The sequence below is a fragment of the Grammomys surdaster genome, unplaced genomic scaffold (genome assembly GCF_004785775.1).
Source record: "Grammomys surdaster isolate TR1022 unplaced genomic scaffold, NIH_TR_1.0 126176, whole genome shotgun sequence".
NCBI classification, from domain to species: Eukaryota; Metazoa; Chordata; class Mammalia; order Rodentia; family Muridae; genus Grammomys; species Grammomys surdaster.
This window is the reverse complement of record NW_021620983.1, coordinates 1,243,897-1,268,788: the sequence shown is the minus strand read 5'-3', so window position 1 is coordinate 1,268,788 and position 24,892 is coordinate 1,243,897. Positions and strand designations below refer to the sequence as shown.

Below are 24,892 nucleotides of genomic sequence, written 5' to 3'. Positions count from 1 at the left end.
ATAAAATATAAATGTGGGAAAAAGTTGTTATTTCTAAGGCAAGTAGTTAGAAATTAGAAATACTAAAAAAGGTTTTGTTCAAAAATTTGCCTCTGGTTTGTGAAACAACTGTAAAAGACTGGAGAAAAATAGGAATAAGGGGTGAAGGAGGGAGAAAGAAGAAGAAGAATAGGGGAGGGGAGGAGAAGGGAAGGAAGAGGAGGACCTGTTTCATGGTTTTCTACTTTTAACTGACTTTTAAAACTAGTCAACAATTAATAAACACCCAAATAGCCAAGTGTGAATTCAACATCTTCTGCACATTGTTCAGACAGAGTTACCTCCTCCTCTGGACGTACTGGATAAGGTGTTGCTTGGCAATTGCTAGGTGGAAATGATTGTTGGCAGGTCTCTCCTATCATCTGCCATAAAATGGCAGGACCTATTCCTACACAATACAAAGTTAAAAAGCTTAGGAGGTAGATACACAGTAGATACACCCATGTTTTCTGATCCTCACACATGGGAATCTGTGACAGCTATTCCTGGTTGTCAGCTTGACTACATTTGGAATGAACTACAGTCCGGAAAGGTGTGGAGGGCACACCTGTGATCCAGATCTTGAGGCTAGAAGACACAGGCTTCTGAACTAGATCTTGACATGGGACGGTACATGCTTTTCATCCAGATCTTGAGGCATAGTGGCCATGAAAAGCTTACGTAGGCCCAGGCAAGGTAGTGCACACCTTTCATGCCAGGAGACAGAGGCAAGTAAATCTCTGAGGTCAAGGCCAGCCTGGGACAAACAAGTTCCAAATACAGAGGTGGTACAAACCTTTAATCTAGGCCATACCTTCTGCTGGAGGCCTACATCAGGACACTGGAAGAAGGACGGCTCACTCTTCTTCCCCTGTTTGCGCTTACTTGCCAGCACATCTGTGGGAACTTACTTCCTCAGGACTCCAGCTTATACAGGAGACCAGCTGAACAATTAGCCTTGTGGACTGAGCAACTACTAGATTCTTGGACTTCCCATTCACAGCTGCCCCATTGTTGATTTCATTGGACTGCAGACTATGAGTCATTACAATAAATTCCCTTAATATATAGAGATATTCCATTAGTTCTGTGACTCTAGAGAACCCTGACTAATACAAAAACTCAGGTTTTAGTGTCAAAACTGGAGAGGTGATTCCTACAGCAACACAAAGCTAACACAAGCTTGCCCTTTGTTAAGGATGTAAGGGAAGATGGTCTTTCTGAGATGGTCTGCATATGAATGAAGTGGCTCCACATCCCCATGCACTTGCACTTGGCCCCCAGATGGAGGAGCTGTTTGAGAACATTGTAGACCCTGAAGGAGGTGAAGCCTCACTGAAGGAAGTGGGTCATCTGGTTGCACTTCCCCTCTGCTCTCTGCTCCCTGATAATAGATAAATTCCATTGCCTGTGGGGTTTGCATGGTCATTTCAGTAGCTGAGGGGATTGGAGAACTGATCCAGGCCACACTGCCTTTAGTTTGTTGCTTCCCCAGTCACTTTTTTCCTTGCTGTGGTAAATAAGGACAGCATGAGATATACTAGGGTTGAAAGAGAGGAAGGGCCATTGGGAGAAAATGAGTCCCTGTCAGCAATTCCCAGGAAGAAATAGCACTGAAGTGTGGGCAATCTTCCAGTCACCAAGGATAAACAACTATCAAGATGATGAATGGTCCTGGGGTTTTCCTCTTTTGTCTAACACAGAGTGACAGCTTATTTTAAAATAGAAAGTACAACACTCATATCCACTGAAGGTCCATGGCAGAGGAGTACATACTAAAACAAGATTTTAAATCAGAAATATTTGGAATCCAGCCTGAGAGCATTAAATAATTCACTAATTTCAACATTGGATTTATAGCTTTGATTATCTTCCCTTATTCTTCAGGGTGTATATTTCTTCTAGAATCAAACATTTATTTTTATTGCTTCCCAGGAAAGGAGCAGAAACTCCAAACCAGCTACTATAATTTTATGGAATCAACTGCCAGAGAATTTAATGTAAGCCTTTGGCCCAGCTGTGGATTAAGGTCACATTTACTTTTCTATTTGAAGATGACAGAATTTGTAAACATGGTGGTAATCCTTCTCCCACCAACACTGTTGGACAGACTGCCTATGTCCTTTCTTCAAGAATGGAAGAGAAACCATGAAACATTCATTATTCATGCCAAGCATACTTTATATGTAACAATGATGGAATACATCTTTCTGTTTGGCTTTTTTTTTTTTTTTTTTTATGAATTTCCCCCCCTTCCTCCCTCCCTCTTGCTCCAGCCCGGCTCGCTCCGGGCCCCTACTTGCTCTGGGCTCGCAAATATGAGGGCATCAGAACTCATTACAGATGGTTGTAAGCCACTATGTGGTTGCTGGGATTTGAACTCATGACCTCCAGAAAAGCAGACAGTGCTCTTAACCGCTGAGCCATTTCACCAGCCCTCTGTTTGGCTTTTTTTGGACAAGGTCTGAAAAACTAGTTAGTCTTGACTAATTGGTAATTCCTAGGCTGCTGAGACTGTTTCAAAGCAAAGTGTACAGTGCCCAAGAAATGGCACCTGAGATGGTTCTCAGGCCTCCATAAAACATGTGCATACACACACCCAACCAACATAAACTACATAAAATACGGCTATAAGAGGCCTAGAGCTTTCTATATACATATTATTAAAAGTTAGAACAAATATCCGTCTCCAAATTTACCAGTGTATTTTTAACAAGAAACTCCTGCTTTACATGTTTGCATCTAGGTGAGTTTCACCCCACTGTGTTATGTGTAGCAATGCCAATTTTATTTTTTACAATACGTTGACCATGGAAAAAGGAACACCGAGCAAGTGCATCTGTGGCAGACTTGAATGCTGAGCCCAAAGACTCAGGATCCAAGGGTGAGCCAGTTTACTATCAAGAGAAATGACCACCCACACACCCTAGGAGGGGTTGTAGCATGAGCAGGCCTGGTCACAGCACAAAGCAAAGGCCCTCTGTAGTGCTTACTTGAGGGCGGTTCTGTAGTGGTAGATCGCTTCCTTGTTCCGACCTTGGTCTTTTAGGAAGTTGGCGTAGTTGTAATGAACCTTGGCATTGTGGGGCAGAGTCTGAACTCCAGACCTACAATGGATATTAAAAAGAAAGAAAACAAAAATCATACTATTGTCAGACTCTGTGCTTTACTCCCAGCTTTAGGAAGCTGCCTTTGGATGTCCACTGTCTTCATCTTAAACAAGCTTCTGAAGTTTGTGAATTACATGAGTGACTACATGGGAAAGGAGTGAAGGCCATGGCCAGGTGTGCACACCTGATAACACCCTGACTGAGAAGAGCAATTCTCTGCAGGGACACACAAGGACCCTGCTCTCTTCTGGAGATTCACCTGGGGCTTGGTAAGGTGTGGTCATCTTTGCTGAGGCTTTTTGTTGAGGGCATAGCAGAACTTAACTGCAGACACAAGGGACCAGAACAAAACCAGGGCACAAAGCCTTCAATTGTCCAGGCCAGCCTGACCTTCCAACTCAGGGAGCAGCAGGCAGAGGATCTGATATAAGGAACAATGTGGTAAAGTTAGACCCCACAGAAGTTGATACAGATACTGTCCCTTGCTGAGTGATTCCAGCCTCAGGCAAGCCCTTCTTCTCTGTCATGCTGAACTCAGGTGAAGGCTTTTTTATCGATGGATAGAAAGTGAAGTAGCCTACATGATTCTGTGTGTGCAATACAAAGGTACTAGAAGGCAAGATGGGATAGATTTCATAAGGTGAGAAGGCACAACCCATAACCAAAACCACTCCTTTAAGGCACGAGATGAAATCTAGCATAGGTGTCCGTGCTCTGAGCCTTCTTTCCACATTCTGGCTTCCTCCCACATCTCAGCTTCCTCTAACATGGGGGATTTGGGGCAACAAAATAGGACTTTACAACAAGATAATGATCACATGCCTGGGTCTAGACTGTATGGTTTGCAGTAAACGCAACATCCCAGAAGTCTGGTGGCTTAATAAAACCAGTTTACAGATACAGAATGCTGCAGTCATTCAGTATCTATGTGGAACCCCCTCAGGACCATGCTGTCCAGAAGCTGATATAAAATGCCCACAGAGTCGGCTCTTAGAACATTATAGGGGTGAGGACATGTGGCCAGTTAGCAAACAGTGATAATGAAACAAACACTCCTAAGTGGGTATTGCATCAACAGATCACAGTAAGCTTAGCCCAGAACAGACACAGAACTTCCAGAAGGCAGGCAACAAAGCTGAGGCTTTGAGAATAAAGAAAAGAGCTGGGTTAGGAGCTAGAAGAAGAGGCAGTGCAATGTTCTGAGCAGAAGTGGTCTGAATGTGAGCTACCCCTCACAGCTCACAGTGGTGCTGCTTGGGAAAGCTGTGGAATCTTTAGAAGGTAGAGGCTAGCTAGAGGAAGTGGGTCACTAGGTAGAGGGTGGTGGGACACTTAGGCGATTTGGTCAGGTCCCACTTCCTATCCTTTGTTTCCTAACAGGAAAATGAGAACAGGGACATTGGGGACACGGGAGCTGAGAGAGACTAAGAGACACTTGATCACTGAGAGACCAGACTGAGAGTAAGGAAACCAAGAGCCTTGGTGATTACACAGGAATCCCTGCTTTGAAATGCAGTAGGGGAGTCAAGGCAGGGCTTGAAGAACAGAAATGAGATCAACAGTCGAATGTTTGAGGATTGCAATGGCTGCTTTGTGGAAATGGACTGCAGACAGCAAGGCCTTCTTGGGTAAATGCTATGGAGATTGCAGAGGAGAGCAGGAGGAAGCAGGGTGATAGGAGGGAGAGGGAGAGATGGGGGGAGGCAGCTGTGGCAAGGAGATACAGGAAGCAGGTAGAGGTGGCAGGATCTGTGATGGGTTCCATCAGAGCAACCTTATACCCACAGGCCAATTCTGTTTTTGTTTTTCCTTTCTTCACTCAGTTAACCCTTCTTTTTGTTTTCTTTCTTTCAATAATTTGAGATTGAGTATAAAAATGAATCATCACCAGAGAGATGACTGTTGACTGATGGATAAGATTTAACAAAATTAATATTGGCATATACAGTCTATGCTAACTTAAATTATTATAGGAATGGTTATTCTGTAATCAGTGGAATAAGGATTCTGAAGCATCAAAAGCCTTGCTTCAGCTCACTGTGACAGTCTCTTCCGTCAGCCATAATGAAACACCACAGCTTAAGTGGCTTAAATGAGAAATTTCTTCCTCACAATTCTGGTGATTAAAATCTAAGGTCAAGTATCTAATTCGTTTGCTGTCTGGGTAGGCCCTGCTCCTGGCCTGTGGACATCTGCCCTCAGGCTGTGTTCTCCCATGGCCTTTCCTAGTGCATGTGCCCAGTGAGGAAGTTCTCACGGCCTTTCCCCATAACAGCAGCAGACTTGAGTCAGGCCCCATCTTAATCACTTCATTCATTAGCATTTCCCTCCCAGATTCTGACTCCAAATACAGTAAAGTTACATGCTGAGGCATCGTCGTGTGAGTTGAAGTTAGGGGACTCAGCCTATAAATGTCACACGGCCTTTGCTCCCAACCACAAGCACATAATGATCATCAATTAGCGAGGAGGGACATGACCAAACACTACGTGGCTGAACCCAGATGCTCTATTTCTCATCAGGTGCTTGTCTGTACCTGAGATCATAGGCTCGGGGGATCCCAACAGGGTCACCCCCAAGCTCTGAAGATAATAAGAGAAAGGTGGGACCAGGAGAGGATTGACTTGCCACGTGCATCTGCTGCGTAAACATGACCTGAAGACCAGACAGCAGAGAAGAGGCACGGGGCTCAGGCACAGGGTGTCTGGGCCTGGAGCCTGTTCTTTCACCTGAGGGGAAGTGGTGGTGGGTGCTCTTGAAAGCAGGGAGGACAGGGCAAAGGCTTGATTGGAAAGAAAATTCTGGGACTTATTTTGACTAAAGGAGATCAGTTGATGAGGATGAGGAAGAGTGACAAGAAGGGAACCTGCTTTCCAGGCACTGAACTCCACCATGCCGCCTCTCCAAGATGAAACTTCCATTTCATTTTTAAGTATGAAGAGACAATATTAGTAGGGAAATTCCATGCACTATATAAAACCCACTGGGGAAATACATTAGGACAAATTTTGTTAAAATAACAGCCTTGTTGCATTTAGCCTCACTTAAAGCCCCCTGGCTGAGGCTCAAGCAAAAGCAACTGTAGAGAGGCCTACGGGGCCATGTGAAGCTAGGGACAAGCCCAAGGGGAACTGGACACAATAGAAGCCAGATTTATACCCTTTTGCAGGAGTACAGACTCTGAGTATCAGTCTTACTTCCTGTGGATGGTTACTCAGGGACACATTGATAGACCACATGATGACTCTATTTTCAGTCCCTTGGAAAATCTCTATACTGTTTCTATGATGGCTGAACTGGTTTTCATTCTCACCTAGAGTCTGCAAGGGGTCCATCTAAAATAAGCTCTCAGTTACACTTACTCCTGGCTTGTTTAAAGCAACCATTCTTTGGAGCCCAAGTTCGTCACCATTCACAATCCTGTTTTATAGTCCCAAGAGCATTACACCCAGGTATAAAAGCCTTGTAGTCTTGTGTAGTCCCACTATCCTGCAATCTGACTGATGTAGCCCCACTAGCCTACAGTCTGATGTAACCCCACTATCTGTAAGTGTGACTGATGTAGCCCCACTAGGCTGCAGTTTAATATACCCTCCCTTCTTCAGTTCTGCTTTTGTTGGCCTGTGTTCATCCTTTATTGTGCTTTTTAAGAAATCACTGCCAGGGTCAGTATCAAATAGCTTCCACCTTATTCACCATAATCAAGATATGGTAACATAAGGTCCATGAATAGATGAACAAATAAAAAGTTGTGACTTTTATGTACAATAGAATATTATTCAGCTTTACAAAAGGACATTGTGCCATGTGTAACACATGAGTAGACCTGGAAGACATTATAAAAGACACATACAGGAAAAATGCTGTGTGTACAAGAATTTAAACTCACAGAGGCAGAGAGCAGGATGGTGGTGAGAGAAAATGGAGAGGGAGAAACAGGGACAGAGTCCAATCAAAATATCCAAATCCAGTTAGGTGGGGTGATCCTAGAGTTCACTCTGGGAACCCTTCATTAAAGGACTATAATCTTTTTCATTTTTATCATGTCAAATAAGAGACTTGAGAAACCATAAAGTTCATCACAAATAAACTAGTGTGGATGTGCACACTTCCTAAGTGCTGAGATCACAGGGTTTGCCAACACTCAGTATGTTGTTTTGTTTTGCTTTTGAAGACTTATTTTTTTGTGTGTATATATGTTTTGTCTACATGTATGTCTGTGCAGTGCCCTGAGAAGTCAGAAGAGGGCATTTGATCTCTGTAACTGGAGTTACAGATGGTTGTGAGCTGTCATATGGGTGTCAGGAATCAAACCCAGGTCCTCTGGAAAAGCAGCCAGTGCTCTTAACTGCTGAGCCATCCCTCCACCCCTTACTGCTCAGTGTTTTAGCATATGAATTTCACACATCTCCTTCACACCTTTCATTTGTAGATGACTTGAGAAATAGAAGAAATGGGGAGAGGGGAGACTAGCCACTTTCATCAGGTATCTCTTCTGGGCTTTAAAACATTGACTTATTTTGTTCATGTTGCTGAATAATAGGTTGGTAGAACCTAGATAGAGACCAAACATTAAGACATCACCAATGGCAGCCAAAGCATCAGAGCAAAGGAAAGGAGAAGGGCTGTGTTCTCCTTAGTTCTGAATCCTGCTTTGGCTCCAGATTTCATACTGTACAGACACTGTACAGTATGTGTATGTGTATATATATATGTGTGAAAACTCAGTGTTTCAACCAAACGCTGAGCCAAGTGCCCACCTACTATGGGTCACAGTCACCACTTCATCCTAGGGCAGATGCTATAATCACTCTATCCCATAATATAGACAAAAAAATTTCAAACACGGCCAAGCTCACTCTTAAAGCTGGTTAGTATCTGATGCTGAGTCAGAGGACCCCAGTAACATCTGTACTAGGCTGGCTTCCAGCCCCTCAGGGAGTCCTCCTTTCTTAGTCTGCTTCCTCTCTGCCACCCAGTATCTTTCTCTTCTCTAATTACAGAGCACAGAGCACAGGTATATTCTGAGAACTTTACACAGCATTTACTCCAAGGCAGATGTTAGAGGCATTTCTCATGCATTGTTTACGATGTTAAAAATGCTTATATTGTCAGGTAGTGAGACAGATACATTTTTCTCTTTTTATTTTCTCCTTTCCTTTCCTTTGTCTTTCTTTCTTTCCTCTTCTTCTTCCTCTTCTCCTCCTCCTCCTTCTCCTCCTCCTCTTTCTCCTCCTCTTCTTCTTCCTCTTCTTCTTCCTCTTCTTCTTCCTCTCCTCCTCCTCCTCTTCTTCTTCCTCTTCTTCTTCCTCTCCTCCTCCTCCTCTTCCTCCTCTTCTTCCTCTTCCTCCTCCTTCTTTCTTTTTGAAGACAGGGTCTCACTATGTATCCTTGGATATTCTGGAACTGTATGTAGACCAGTGTGATCTCAAACTCACAGAAATCTGTCTGCCTCATGAATGCTGGGATTAAAAGCCTGTGCTACCACATCTGGCCTCAGACACATTCTTTCCAAAAGGTAACAAAGCCCAGTGAACATCTGCCTCATCTGTCCATTCACTCATTCACTCCTCTACAACTAATACTAATATTCATACTTTGGGATACACTGAAAGCTATAGGCTAACATTTATATGTATATGTAAATTACACACATACATGTATTACCAATATATGTAAATATGCACAAATACATATATACACATATGTACATGTGCATATATATGAACACATGCACATGTGCATGTATGTATGTGTTTATGTATATATAAATACATATATACACATTTATGTAAGTATATATGCACAGAACATATATGCATGTGCACACTAATATACACACTCACACAAGAATGATGCTGGGGATCTAACCCAGTGTGCTTGGCAAGTGCTCTATTCCTGAGCTGCTAATAATCAACCCAGCCACATGTGTCCAGAAAAATTGCACCACACAGGAAAAAAAACAGCAGAAAAAGAAGTCTTTTATTTGCTCACCTAAAATCAATGTTTAAAATAAGCAATGAGATCGTAGATTCTGATTTAATGCTCTGGATATTCTACAGAGCGCAAGGCCTGTCTCACCCTCCTGCTGTGTACTCACCTTCCCCTTGAACCTGGCTGGATGATGAAATGAGGCATGCAGATTTCATTTCAGTGACTGACTCTACAGCCCAGCTCATCAGTAGATATTTCCACCCAAATTCACAGACCTAGAATCTTCTTACTCTCATAAATCCACTCAGAGTGAGTTCATGTTAAATTTTATATAACACTTTTAAAAAATCTAAAATTAAACTCACAAATAAAATTATTATTCCCAATTTATTAAAAGCGATTTTCTAGGTTAATACATATTATCATAACCATGTTACTTCCTTTGGAGACAAGTCCGTTATCAATGGAAGAGTGGGAAGAAATGTACATTTACCTGTTTAATCATACCTGAATAAGGACTCTCTTGACAGCCAAATTTCATTCTGCTTCACAGTTTTCCAGGAAAACAGCAGCAGCAGCAACACAGTGGATGCCATCAGGGAGGTGGCCCCACATCGGCTCAGCCCGGCACAGAGCTTACTCAGTCCATGCACAAAGAGAATGCAATAGCCCATGCTAGAACAAAGCAAAGGAGGCAGCTCACTTAGGGCACAAGGTCACAGGAAGTTGGGAAGGCACCATGTGTGGGGTTGCTGTGAGTAGGAGCATCACTGTGGTGGTTAGAATTAGAATGGCCCCCATAGGCTCAAACCTATGAAATCTTTGTCACCAGGGAGTGACACTATTTTAAAGTATTAGAAGGTCTGGCCGTGTTAGAGTAGGTGTGGCCTTGCAGCAAATGTGTTTCTTGGTGGTTTCTGAAACTTGAGGTTTCAGAAGCCCATGCCTGGCCATCTCTTAGTCTATATATCAGGATATAGCTCTCAGCCACTGCTCTAGCACCCTGCTTCCATGCCTGCCACAATGCTGCCCACCATGCTGATAATGGACTAAACCTCTGAACTATAACTAAGCAAGCCCCCAACTAAACGAGTTCTTTCATAAGAGCTGCCTTGGTCATAGTGTCTCTTCACAGCAACAGAACAGTGACTAAGACAGCCAATGTGGGTTGGGGTCATTATGGTTGGGCAGTCCCAGTCATGCTATTAGGACAAACAGGCTTGTCATGTGCTGGAGGAACTCATATGAATTCCACTGTCACATACACATCTTGGTTCTCTAAGGTACCACATCTCACACAACAGCTCACTAGCTCCCCAGCATTGGTTTGACTCAGACAAGGAAGTCTTTCCTGATACCCAAGGGGATTCTCTGGTCCAGGATTTCCTCATGCCTCCAACACAGGGTATGACAAGGTGTGTCTGAGTTCAGAGCTAGAAGCACTGCAGGTCCTACTAGTGGACTATCTAGGCAGGACAGTAGTCACTGAGAACCAGATATGTCACCTATGGCCTCCCAGCCGACCAGTTTAAGGTTCTCCCACTTTCCACGTCCACCACAGCTGCCTCCTGAGCTGGATTGGTAAGGTTTCCTCACTGGCTTTGCCCTAGCTTTTCTAGGATTTGGCAAAGCATCACATTTCTGAGAACACATGGCTCCTTCCTCCACTCATGCACTCACAGAGGTAGAACAGACTCAGAAGAACAGAAAGTTTGCCAAAGGAGCTCCCAACCCACCTGGGGGGCCAACAACTTACCTGTGTTCCCAGATGTGATCATAAGCACTGAATTTGGTTGGTACAAGTCCTTCAGTGACAGAACATACCAGAATAGTCTCCAGTTCCCCACCCCATCCCTCCAAAACCTATTCTCTCCTGTAATTCTCATTATAATTTCCATATTTGACCTTAAAGATGAAGGGTTCCTCTACAAATCTTTTGTTTCTGTAGAATGTGTTGTGCTAATATTACTTTAGGGCCTGGCCATAATGGCAGCTTGAGTGAGTGAGGCTCCCTACTGCCTGGTCTTCTAGCCTCAGACAGGTTCTCCCATCCCACAATAATCAGGATATTTCTGAGACCATAACAAGGTCCTCTAGATTTTATTCTTTCCTGCATTATAAATTGTTTTTAAAAGAATGTTAATTTTAAATTATCACTGTGTGAGCGTGCCTCTTATGTGGAGATCAGAGGACAACTCTGCGAAGTTGATTTTCTTCACGGGTGCTGAGGATCAAGCTCACCTGAGGGCCAGCCCTCATTCATTTTAATCTTTATAATTCATTATTTATTCATTCATTATAGTCATTATATATGACTACTGCTGCAGACACCAAGAACTTATTAGTGAATAAACAAGACTGTAGTTATTCTGTAACACGGGGATGAAACAGTAAGTGAATGAGCAGATGAAATACAATGCATGTGTTATAATATGCTAAATGAGAAATCAAGCAGCAGAAAGATGGGTATTTCAACATGGATGGTCAAATAAGAACCCTGAGTAAAGACCTGAAATGCATGGGGCACATGCCATGCAGGCCTTTGCATTCTCACGCTGATTTTCCTCACTCCTCTACACAACACAATCTGCTAAGGGGTTGGGGGTTTCATTTTCGTGGCCAGAAGCTTCTATATTTGACTTAGCACCATTGCTTCTCAATGTTACAGGTGCCATGAGCTCATAATCCAAAGATGCTGCTAAGGATGGTGGTGAAGGATACAGAGTTAGCTCAGACATCTAGTGAGCAGAGAAGCAGTAGGACTAACCCGGCCGGGGATTCAGACTTGGAACCTCAGCCACATGCCGACCTGCTGTAGAGGTTTTGATATAACAGACTGGCCCCTGTGTGCCCAGTCTCACTTACTCTCCTCTTAGCTCTGTATTCAGAAACCTCACTAGCTGTGGGAGACAGAGCTGCCTGTGACAGAGCAGCAGGAAGGAAGAGGATGGAATCCCAATGGCTACCCAGCAGTGTACTGAGTGCAAGAAAATGAAGACAGTGAGGGAAACCGTCACCACTTTGTATATCTGAGCATTCACAGGTACTTCTTCTGTGCCCAGCAATGTGCTAAGTGCTTCTTTTGAGCTTTCCACAGCATTTTCAGGACAAAGATAGTATTTTGTATATGTTATCTAATTTGAGATTCAAATCCTCTGTGTCATCCATGTCCTAAGTGAAGAAACTAAAAACTCAGATGAGTTAAATAACTTACCTACAGCCCCAAAGTTAGCAAGCACTCAACAACCCAGAAATACAGACTTTGACAGAATGCTAAAATTGAGAGACTTGCAAATCCCTTCTCTAAAAGGGTAGCCACTAAATGGCACAGCTATTTTATATATTGGGGCTCACAAAGCATTATCCCCCAAGTGCCCTGGATTTACCTGCTCAACTGAAGCAGCAGCCTCAAGGTCTCTCTGACCTCCCCCATCCCACCTTCCCTTCTCTTTTTTCTTAATCCTGTTTTCTCAGAAACACATGGAAGAGCTTTCTTTTTCCTCTATCTTCCTAAAGACTGGATCTACAAAATGGAAATACAATACCCTGTAAGCCCCTGAGGGATGTAACATAAATTCCTATCACAAAAGAGATTAAAACCAATCACCACAGAGAGCACTCTATGGCACCCACTGTCTGCTCTTTAGCCCCCACCGGTCTCTTCCCTAACAGGAGAGGTGTAGAAGCTCTGACCTTCTCTGAGCTGAGAGCTACTGTGCTCTCTGTTGCACATCAATATATTTGCTTGCCTTGTCTCCTATCAGTCTACTTATTGTCAATTCCCTTTATTGGATATAAACAGCCAGACCTTTGGAGAGCAGAGGTTAAGTTCCCTTTATCTCTACGTAGGCCACAATACCTCTGTTATCTCTCCTTCATGTTCAGTTTGTGTGAAGGCAAGCACATACTGTGTAAATGTATGGGCATGTCTGTGTTCCAACAAAATTTATTTGTAAAAAGACTAGAGGGCCAGACCTGACTCATCGGCCACACAGTTTTCTGACCCCTGTTCTGTAAGAATAAAGAAGAACCCCTTCATACCATTTGGCATAGATTTTTGTATCAAGTAACATGATAAACTGTTTTTTTTCCCAAAGTCCTTGAATTGACACATGGCTTCAGAAATGTTAAGCCACAGAAAATAATCTCTGCTAGGTTTGCAATTTCTTGAGAACCGTTACATTCTTTTAGATCCAAATACTGCAGTGACTGACACACTCCTACGTTCTGAAACTTCATCCTTCAACATCTGGTTTAGTGCAGTTCCCAGTAGCAGTCAAAAGAAACATGCTCTTTCCATTGCCAGGGGCAGGACCAGGCCTCACAGAGAAGGTGGAAAATCAAGCAAATAAGAACCTACATGTGTTTGTTTCCAGAGAGATGGAACCTGAGCCTACCTTGCTCTGGTTACCCTGGTTAAGGATCCTCTGGGCTGCTGACCAGAGATTTCCACGCATCACACTCAGGAGCCCATACAAACCCAGCATTGGACAAAATCAGAATCTGCAGAGCCATAGATAATAGCTCAAATTTGGGAGCATGTCACAAATCTACAGAGCTATAAGCAAACGGCTGTACTCCTCACTAGGATTCATTTTCTTCTTTTCTCTCTTTTTTAGGGGAGAAAGAGAGAGAGGAGGGAAAGGGAGAGGGACAGAGGAAGGGAGGGAGGGAGGAAGGGAAGGGGGGAGATTGGGAGGGAGAGAGGAGGGAGAGGTATACACATGTGGATGTCTGAGAACAACTTCTAGGAGCAGGTTCTCTCCTTCTACCATGTGATTTACAGAAATCAAAATCAGATCATCAGGCTTAAAGGTGTTATTGGACTTAGGGTCATAGCCAGATTTTGCCACCCATCTTCAGTAAGCCAATTAAAAGGCTAAATTAATAGTGAAAAGTCAGAAAAAAAGAGTTAATCAAGGTGGTCACACTTGGAAGGACTTGGGAAGTGGCTAGGATCACAGGCTTACCACCAAGCACAGCTCAAAGCCTACCTTTTAATTTGTGAACAAGCTCAAATGATCCACTGAGATTATCTACAGATAAAACTAACGTTACAAGAGGGACATAGCCCTTTAATTTTATCACTTTTAAATTCTCTATACAGTCTAAAGGGGCACATCCTTTACTTCATTCTGCTCCATGATGCCTCTTCTCACAAGACATCTCACAGTAAGTTTTTATTCCCATCTCATGGGTGCTATCCCCCATGTGGTTCAGAAGCAAAGTCCAGCCATACTAAGCTGAGAGCTGCAGGTAGCTGTGTCCCAAGCCATTGGCGACTACTCAGAAGCTGCCAGCTTCTAAGAGCACCCCCACATCTTCCCAGTACCTAAGAACACCACTTACTTCTGCCCTACTTTTTCTCCATCTCAAATATTTAATGGAAAATTCACCAGAAGACTAAATTTATTTAGAGGTGAGAGTTCAGTCTAAGAAAAGCATCCCAGTGGCCCTGCTGAGCAGCTCCCTGGCCCCTGCATGAGGTGCTGTGCTCTGAAGAGGAGATGGAAGGTTTCATTATGTGTGATTCTCTATGAAAGATTGTTGTGTCATTTTCCAGTGTACCCTCAGGATGACCAGGGGAAAATGCCATTGGCTCCCATTCTGATAACTGACATGATTCTTCCTTGGGCCTTTGATGACACAATGCTTCCTTCCTCCCTCACAGTTCATCTAACAGCTCTAAGATTTATGAGGCCTTTCCGGGTAAATAAAGCAAGTCTCTGATGTTGGACAAAATCCTTGGTCTACATCTCAACCCTGATACTCGCTGATCTTGGGCAAATTATTTAAATTCACCAGCTCTTATTTCCTTCCTTTGTAAAGGGACATGATTTAATGCCACACATGTCCACTGTACATTAAATAATAAATGGTAACATTAAGATTCTTGTGCTATAATAATATTAAAAGTAGGCACTTAGTTTCTGTTAAACAAAGTGGAAGGGAAGGAATCTAAGATCTGAGCATGTTCTAGGTCATAACAGTTGTCCCTGCACCAGGCTCCTGCAAACAAAGCACAGTGCTGAGACCTCAGGTGACTGGTAAGGAGAGGGTGTGCAGGGTCCCAGGTTCAGACCATTTGAAGCTTCAGGAAAGGGAACTTCTGAGCAATCAAAGAATCAGAAACAGGATGAGTCCAGGATGAGTAGTTTAACCACTTGGAGACTTAGCTGTGTATTATGGGATTAATACTGCCTATATACCTGCTTGAAAGGAAAGCATGAAATGATGTATACAAACATGTTTCAGAAACTGAGTAAAACAGGAGGAGCCATATTGCCATGTACAGTGCTTTCCTGTCTGTGAATGCTTTTGCTGTATTACTCTTTGTGATGGTTTGTATATGTTTGGCCTAAGGAGTGGCACCACAAGATGTGGCCCTGTTGGAATAGGTGTGTCACTGTGGGTGTGAGATTAAAGATTCTCACCCTAGCTGCCTGGAAGCCAGTATTCTGCTAGCAGTCTTTAGATGAAGATGTAGAACTCTAGCTCCTCCTGCACCATGCCTGCCTGGATGCTGCCATATTTCTGCCTTGATGATAATGGACTGAACCTCTGAACCTGAAAGCCAGCCCCAATTAAATGTTGTTCTTTTGAGTTGCCTTGGTCATGGTGTCTGTTCACAGCAGTAAAACCCTAACTAAGACAGAAGTTGGTACCAGGAGTAGGGTATTCCTATGACAACCTGACAATGCTTTCGGGAGGACTGTAGAAGGACTTTAGAACTTTGGCTATTGGGTATTAAGAAGAGCCATTGGGTATTAAGAACTCTGTGGGATGTTCTGTAGGAGCTTGGAAGATAATGTCGAGAACAATGCAAATGATAGTGGCCTGGTTTGTGAAATTTTCAGAGGAAAGATTAAAGACTCTTATCAGGGTCTCGTATCTTATTGCTATTTTGACTGTGAAGATTCTGTGGTTTTTGTTAGCTGGGCCTGAAGAATGAGCTGTGATTAACAAGATATCAGAACTACTAAAGCGAAACCTTTACATTACTGGGAGGATTGATGCTGGTTAGCTGGAGCTAAGAAATTAGCAATGATTAAGAGGAGAACAGCATCACTAAGGTAGAATCTTCTGGGAAGTGTTTCCTGAGAGCACAGAGAAGCTGTGTTCCAGCACCAGCCACAGTTGTACCTTGTGTTGGCAGCCAGACTTGGAAATGTATAAGAGTCACCCAAGTGGTACTGGTTTTGAAACATGAAGGGGTTATGAAGAGCAGCTGATACTTGGCACTGTAAGAAGCCAGGAGAGCCCAGTGATGAAGGTGCAGCCTCAGTGGCAGTTGAAGGCCTAGGACTGAAGGAGTCATGTATAGAAGTTGAGGCTTAGCACTATGAAAAGTGTCTATGAGAGGCTACTGGTGAAGCCTAGTTGCAGCAGAAGACAGCAGTGTTTTGGAGATGCCAGTACCCTGAGATGACCACCAAGGACAGCAGCAGCAGTGGAATACAGGCAGCTGAAGCCTAGAAGACAAGGTGTGTGCTACAAAGGGCAGAGCTGGAGAAGTGACCCAAGCCCTTGGAGGTACCCAGAAGATTGTGAGTGGATCCCAGACATTGGATAGTTAAGAGTTTGATTTTGCTTTTGATTGTGACTGTGCCCTGATATTTTTCCCTCTTGAAGTAAGAAAGTATTTTAGTGGAGTGTACAGTTAAGAGACTTTGAATTGTAAAAAGACTTTGAATTTTAGGAGATTGGATATTTTAAAGGGATTGAAATTTTAATATGTAAAGACTTTGGGACTTTTAAAGTTATTTAGATCTTAGGGATCAATAAGAAAGTATAGGTTGAGTCTTAATAGTGATGTGACACTAAGTTGACAAGAGGTCAGTTGTACTGGCTGGTCTTGTGTGTCAACTTGACACAAACTGGAGTTATCACACAGAAAGGAGCCTCAGTTGAGGAAATGCCTCCAGGAGATCCAGCTGTAAGGCATTTTCTCAATTAGTGATCAAGGGGGCAGGGCCTATCCCACTGTGGGTGGTACCATCTCTGGGCTGGTAGTTCTGGGTTCTAAAAGAAAGCGAGTGGAGCAAGTCAGAGGAAGCAAGCCAGCAAGCAGGATTCATCCACAGTCTCTGCATCAGCTCCTGCCTCCAGGTTCCTGCCCTGTGTGAGTTCCTGTCCTGACTTCCTTTGGTGGTGAACAGCAGTGTAGAAGTATAAGCTGAATAAATCTTTTCCTCCCTAATTTGCTTCTTGGTCATGATGTTCTGTGCAGAAATACAAACTTTTAAGATACTCTTTACATGATTAAAGCATGTGATTAGAGCTATAAATAAACTTGGTTTATTAAAGTCCTGCTTAAACAAAGCATCTGGCTTATGGGGCAATTCCAACCATTTTAAGAACACTTGTGAAAAATATCTTTGAAACTACAATCTCACCTGTACAGTAGTATTTGCTTCAAGTATTGGATTGCTCTATTATGGTCTACGATATAAATGTCATAAAATGTAAGACAGACAGGTAGTATGTGAAATAAATGTGGTCATATACTTATAATGACATTCACATACCTCAGAAACAAACACATATGCAAATCTTTCCATCTTCCCTTACACAAGTTTGGTATTGATATATGTGTCCCCAACAAGCTCACATTTAATACTTTTTAAGCATGTCGGGGTGATTCTTTCCTTCCACCCAGACACAGACTGTTGAACTTCAGCCTTCCCTGATTCCTGCACAGCCTGTGCCCTTCTCTGCTCATTCAAGCTTTCCTGCAGTATCTGGGCGATCTGCTTTCTAGAATGGAAAGACCACAACCTGCAATGCAGGTGAACAGTCATTGCTTGAGTTATTTCATCAACCATTGTTGCTTCACTGAGTCTATGGAATTTTATGGTTTTCTGTTTTGTGTTTTCTGAGCTTTCTACTATGTCTTTTTATATAAAATGCAAAAAGATATTCATAAAATTATATGCTTCTCTCAGAGTCAGAATAAAAGAGCAAAATTTCTGTGAAAGAATGACTTTAGCCCCAGACTCCCTTGTCTGCTCAAACATGACGTGCACAAAAGTGGCATTTATCAGAGCAAGAAAATGTTATTACAGTGTGTTTTGATGGCAAAACTCTAACCCCGGAAGCTAAGCAAATAGCCAAATTCTGTCTCTTGTATCCAAAAGTTTCTGGCAGCAAATAAGAAAAGGCCCTTTTCTGGGTTAGCCTGGAAGGAGAACAGAAGCCATAGAGTTTGAGTGGCTTATGCATTGTTAATCACAAAGAAGGGAGATAAAAGAGCACTGTGAGTCAGCCCCAATCTGGCTTTTTTTCTAGTAAAATAGACAAATCAGTCCCTGTAGGCTGCTGAACACAGACAAGTTTCTAGGAGGCTGGATTGGGCTTCTCTGTGGTCAGGTAGGAGCACCCAAGGCCAGTGGTTGCATAACATCACAAAACAAGCATACAATGGGTAGGAAGCTCACTGTCTCCAGGAACACTGACAGCTAGGCATCCTTTTCTCCCTCGCCTTTCTTTTACTTCCCTTTCTCCTTCACTCCTTTCTTTTAATTACTAGTGAAATCAAGGCTTCCTTTTGTGGGTCCCTAGTCCACAGGACTTGAAAGGAAACTCGAGAACAATTTCATTGGAGTTTGAGAGAAAAACAATAGGGTAGACAAGCTTCAATCCTAGCAGTTGCCAGAAGGAAAGGGAAGAAAGAGAGGGAGGGAGAGGGGGAGGGAGAAGGGGAGGGGGAGGGAGAGGAAGAGGGAGGAGAAAGAACATCATTTGAAAGCAAGTTAATGTGTGTGTGTGTGTGTGTGTGTGTGTATGTGTGTGTGTGTGTGTGTGTGTGTTGCTTCAGACAGAGTAAGAAAGCCCACAGTGTCAAGGAAAGCGTGTGCAGGCTTTGAAAAAAGGGATAGAAAAAGAAAAGGAAAGTTATAGTTCTATGAGTAACTCAGAAAAACAAGCAGAGTTAACAGAGCTATATGGCAGGGGCTCTGTGAGTGACTGCACAAGACTAGTGTTTGGGGAAGGACAAGTGCATTATCTTATCAAAGCAATAATTATTCCCTCCATTTCCTTAGCACGGCTTTAGGTATCACACTCTTCTCGAGGGGTGGTCTGTGGTAAGGCGACTGACAGGCACAACTACATTAGCTTTTTCTTTTAAGCTGTATTAACTCTAAAGGGAGGTGACAATAATGTAAAAAAATCTTTGTAGCTGATCAAAATGCTGTCTCCTTTGAGGGCCAGAGGTAGAGTCTACTCTTTTAACCAGGAGCTAATACAATAGCTTTCCCTTCAATAACCCTGGGCATCCATCCATAACAACTTTAAGATTCTAACAGGTCCTCAAGAGCTGAGACCCTACCTGGGTGTGGTGCTGCATGCCTTTATATTGGTAAAGTACATGGGAAAGTAGAAGCAGGCAGATCTCTCAGAGTTCAAGGCCAGCCTGGTCTACATTCTAGGCTGGCCATTGCTATGTAGTGAGACGCTGGAGGAAGGGGGAGGAGGGAAGGAAAGACAGAAAGACAGAGAGACAGAATGAATATGAATATATAACCTAGTTCCCTTGTGGAAAATAAAAGCTGCTCGCTAGACCCTTCTAGTGAGGTCTGCAATCTCACACCTCCAGAGCTCACTTAGCAAGAAGCCAGAGCCCATTTCTGGCATTTCTTGCCACTGGACAGGGCAGAAGCATGGCCATGTCCAGTCTCTGGCCAGGGACATGAAAGGTGCTACTGTTTTCTGGGTTCCTGCACTAACCTGCATGACTGTTTATGCCTCTCATCCTCATCACTTCAACTTACATGTGGTTAGGACTAAGAACTCAAGCGAGGGATTGAGTCACCTGACCTTCTAGCAGCCCTAGGACCATGGTTCAAGAGTAGGAAGTCACCTGACCCCTGATCAAGAGGCTTTGGCCTTTGCTAAGACTATCCCTCTGCAGGGGCTGTAGCCATGCTGGGCACAGTGGCAACATGAACAACAGTCTAGCTGTAGACAATTAATCTGCTCTACTCGCCCAGCAGCTACTGCCCCAATGTTGTGGATTTTGGAATGAAAGACACACACACACACACACACACACACACACACACACACACACACACAAAGCCTTATATTTAATATGCCCTAAGCAGCTCAATGGCTGTGCCAGTCCCAAACCTCCACATGGCTAATATACTCTCCCCTCTGATGTTCCTGAATTATTACTAAAATTTACATTCCATTTTGGCCACTCTGGCCTCTTATATGTTGGTGGTTTCTCTGTCTTGTACTTCTCAGGCCTGATCTTTCTGCTTCCCTGACACAGTGGTTCTTCTTCTTCCTCTGTCCTGCATTCCTTGCCCAGGAATCCTCAAAGTCCCACCTCTGTCTCCCTGGCCAGCCATTAGCCACTGGCAACTTTATTTACCAATCAAAGTCAACTGGAGACGGGTACCCTCAACATCTTAGATTCAAGACCTGCGGATTTCCGTGTAATTTGGGGGGGGGGGGTGAATCAATATAAAGTAGCATTAGACCCAATCTACAACCACAGTCACTGGTGGGAAGGAGCATCCCTCAGTGATGGTGCTGTTAGGTACCAACCCAGGGCCTACGTGAGGAAAGGACAGTCATCTTCTGGATTATTTTAGGCTCTTTACTGAGTTTGACAAAAGTAAATCTGGGCTGGTTCTCAGAGGCAGGCACTTGCTCTGGGAAACACTGACATTTTCTTTATAATGTAGTTTTATTTTCACCTGAATCAGACCACCTAAAGCAAAGGGGCAGTCTGAAACTCTGCTAAGCTCGGCTTAGCTCTTAGAACAGGTAGCACGTATATTCTGTTTTACAAAGCTGTCCCTGGACTGATTCTAGTCAAGGGTGACCTTGAACTCCTGATTTTCCTGCCACATTTCCCAAGTGCTGGGTCTATAAGTATGTACCACAAAGTTCTCCCTTTTAAAAATGAGAAAACCTGATATAAAAAGGCTTCATACACTATTCAAGATCACATGACTAGTAAATGTCAGATCAAGACTGTCTCCTGATTCAGTGAAGTTCCATGCATCTGGAAAAGCCTCCTTGGCCTTGGGGCACTGACACTGAATAAGATGACACACAAGCTAGAACAAAGGGCACTATTCCAACACTAGCAATTTGTGAGCCACAGCTAAATATCCTTTGTTATTTTAAAATCATTTTCTCAAAAGATAACTTTTTAAAAGATTAATTCCTGCTTTGTAAATTAAAAGGGGGAAATAAAGAAGATACTAAACATAGTAATATCGGGCAATTCATCAAGTGATAACATATCACAGTTATAATTATAAAACACACTAGGACAATGACAATATGGTAAGCCACTGCTGCTTATATCCTGAATATAGGAAGTTGTAATTCCTGTTCAATTGTGAGGTTTTCACCTCTCAGCCTGTGACCTATAGCACACAAGCAAGAGCAAACAGGATCTGACCCATTGTTCCCCTCAGGTGAGCCTCTCAGAGCTACAGTGCATGCAGACCTGCTCCCACACACCTTCTCCTGGGTGAGGGAATGATATCAAGGCTCAGAAGGACACCACTGTCTTACACAGGACTGTCTCTCTGGAGCTCCTGGAGCTTGTGCAACCAGTCAGAGTAATTACCTAGGCATGTACAGGACTCTCTCGGCCACCACAAAGCCCACCCTGAAGAAGAGGTTGCTGGCTGGAATGAACGGGAACACGAGGAACAGCAAGCCGGCCAACACTTCCTTGTGCTCCAGCTTCTGAAACACACAACAGGGAAAGAACACATGGATCTCTACTCAACTGTGCCTCAGACATCAAGTCACCATCTGATTCTCAGGTTCTTGGTGATGACCAAATGGACACATCAGAGAGCTAAACTGACCACAGAAAGTCCTGCCTAGAGGTGCTGACCTGCCCAATACACACCTGTCATCACAGATGTCTGAAATGGGCACAGTTGGTAGTGACCACTGACCACTGCCTGAGAAGGTGCTGTTCAGCCCGTCCCCACCCCTCCTTCATAGCCTCAGGACTGTACAGAGGCAAAGCAGTTAGGCAGAGCCAGGTACTGAGATATTGTGGTAGCCTCTCTTAAAGAAGAGGCCAAAAGGGTCACTAGCAGGAGTCAAGCTTTGCATACAAGAAATGCAATTCTGATGGTAAAATTGAGGGTGCCAGTGGGGGCCAGCTGAATTATGTTTCTTGGTACCTCTCAAACCAAAGCAGATTTATATTTGATCTGATTCGGTTGGTTATTTGTTGTTTGTTTGAGAAAAGATCTACCTATGTGCACACACACACACCCATGTATCTCTGGCTGGATTTGACATACAACAATCTTCCCTTAGCTTCTCCTAGACATGGGTTACAAGGAGAAGCTGCAAATTTTTTAAATTAAAAACAACACTATAAAAACTCAGTAAATTGGTAAAGGACCTTTTCTTAGTATTTGTAATGTTTCTTAATCTTTGTGTAATTAAAAAAAGTTAATTTCTAATGAAGCTATTAACCAAAGAATAAGAACAAACAAACAAGCAAAAAAATCAAACCAAACCAAAAAACCAAAAACCCTCCCCTCAGAGCTCAGGAACCCTCTGTAGAAGAGGAGGTGGAAAGAATACAGGAGTCAGGGGGCATGAGGGACACCAAGAAAACAAGGCTCTCTAAGTCAACACGAGCAAAGCTCATAGGAGACTAGGGCAGGATGCACAGGGCCTGCACAAGATTTCACCAGGTCTTCTGTGCTTACATTCTGGCTTCCAGTTTAGAGCTTTTATGGGATTCCTGAGCATGTGAACAAGTTGTCCTCTGATTCTTGTATTCTCTCTTGGGCTTTTTTTCCCTATTGGTCTGTTTTGTCTGACCTTAATGTGATAGTTTTTGTTGTATCGTATACTTTGTTATATTTAAAAGAAGAAGGAGGAGGAAGAAGAGGAGGGGGAGGAAGAAGAAGAGGAGGAAGAGGAAGAGGAGGAAGAGGATGAGGAAGAGGAAGAAGAAGACGAGGTGGAGGAGGAGGAAGAGGAGGAGGAAGAGGAAAAAGAAGAAGAGGAGGAGGAGGAGGAGGAGGAGGAGGAGGAGGAGGAGGAGTGGTGTAAGCCTAGCTACTAGGGTAAACAATGGAAATGTCATCTATACCTGCCAGGAAAAGCAATTTTCTCCAATGCAAATGACACTGGGTATATAATCTGCTCCCCAGCAGATCTCGTGTTTAGGAGTATTAACCAACAAGTAATAAACAGCCCAATTTTTCATGTACTTTTATTTGGTTACAGTTTGGTGTTTTTGTATTGTTTCTTTTTATGTAATGTTGTGTTCTGTTTTCTAAGTTTTGGTAGTTTTGTTGTATTGTGTTTTAGGTTTGTTTTATAAGAAAGAACTTAAAGTTGGGTGGGTAGGGAGGAGGAGAGGATTTGGACAAATTTAGGGGCAGGGAAGAATATGATCGAAATATATTTAAAAATTGTTTTAAGTAAAAATAGTTTTTAAAAAGAAGAAAAAGTGGCTGCTTTTATCTTTAGATATTGTAATGGATGTTGTAGATAGAATCATACTTTCATGTGTTAGCTGCAGCCGATGTGCTTGAAGAGTTTTAGTTAAAATATAGCTGAGTATATCGAATGCTGTTGCACTTAGTAGTACTGATTCCCCAGATTCAGAAGGCAGACATAGAAGGAGGCAGCCAGTTCCAGGCTACCCTGGGCTGTACAGTGAGACTGTGTTTCAAAAACAAACAAAAAGTTCAAGATGGTAACCAGGTCTATAGGCAACTAAGGGTTTCTAGGGGAGGAAGAGGCATTTCCATAGTGGTGTAGCCACAGGTAAGTATGTACTCCTGTACATAGCCCCTCACTTGGTATCCTATAAGAAACTCTAATGAAATAATTTAAATAAAAACATGAAAACAGAAGAGTACAAGATAGGAAGATGAGTAGAGAGGAAGGGGAACAAGAAAATTAATAGAGGGGCAATTGTGTTAAAAATATATAATGTATGAAGTGATATAATGAAATCCATTATTATATATAATTAACACATGCTGATAAAAATCAAAGGAAACCAAGTAGAACTTTCCATATCACATGCTGCATCTTTATTGGTTCTCATAAACATTTAAAGTAGTATATTACTTTTAATGCCTAGAAAAGAAAAAGACAATATCGCAAATATAAATGAAATTCCCTACCAGGAACTGCAACATGCTCTAAGCATGCAAAGTAAAAGATTTGTCACCAGGACTTTATTAAAATCTTTGTCTTGTTAACTACTACGTACAGAGTAACAAAATCTCCTTGAGAGATTCTATATAATTTGAACAGTTTCCCTCAAATGATTTTTTCCTGTTAGTAATGACCTGAAGGAATCTAACTCCACAGAAGAAAAGGGATAAAGGTTATTTTAGTAGCTTTCAGATCAGGTGGATGCAGAGGAATGTTGTGTGTATCTATCACATACATATCCATATATACATACAAACATATATGTGCATATTTCTAGGCTCTCCTAAAATAGACAAATAAAAATAAAAAAGAGAAGAAAAAATGAGAAGCCAGTTGATTGTTCTATAAGCCTCAGGCTATCTGTTTTTTTTTTTTTCCTTTCTGTTGCTGTGATAAAACACTCTGTCTAAAAGCAAACTAGAGGAAGAAAGGATTTGTTGGGCTTATAAGTCCAAATCAGTCCATCATTGGGGGGAAGTCAAGGTGGGAATTTGAAGGCAGGTGAAGACTGCTATTCTACAGACCATGATCTCTAACCAAGGAACTCAATGTACAGCCAAAGAATTGAGACAGGAACCTTGGTGGCTTGCTGGTTGGAAGGCAGGCTTATGTTCAGTTTTTTATGCAGTTTAGGACCACTTGCCTAGGGA

At 42.8% G+C, this 24,892-nt stretch overlaps 1 protein-coding gene across 1 annotated transcript in view; it reads right to left on the bottom strand.

Annotated features, from left to right (window-relative positions):
* Positions 1–24,892, bottom strand: part of Tmtc1 (transmembrane and tetratricopeptide repeat containing 1) — a 193,291-nt gene that overhangs the window by 46,431 nt on the left and 121,968 nt on the right. The window contains exons 9-11 of the mRNA XM_028757542.1: positions 21,658–21,779; positions 9,570–9,737; positions 3,012–3,125 (exon numbers count right to left, since the gene is read on the bottom strand). Coding sequence (XP_028613375.1) covers positions 3,012–3,125; positions 9,570–9,737; positions 21,658–21,779 — 404 coding nt within the window. The remainder of the gene's footprint in view (positions 1–3,011; positions 3,126–9,569; positions 9,738–21,657; positions 21,780–24,892) is intronic.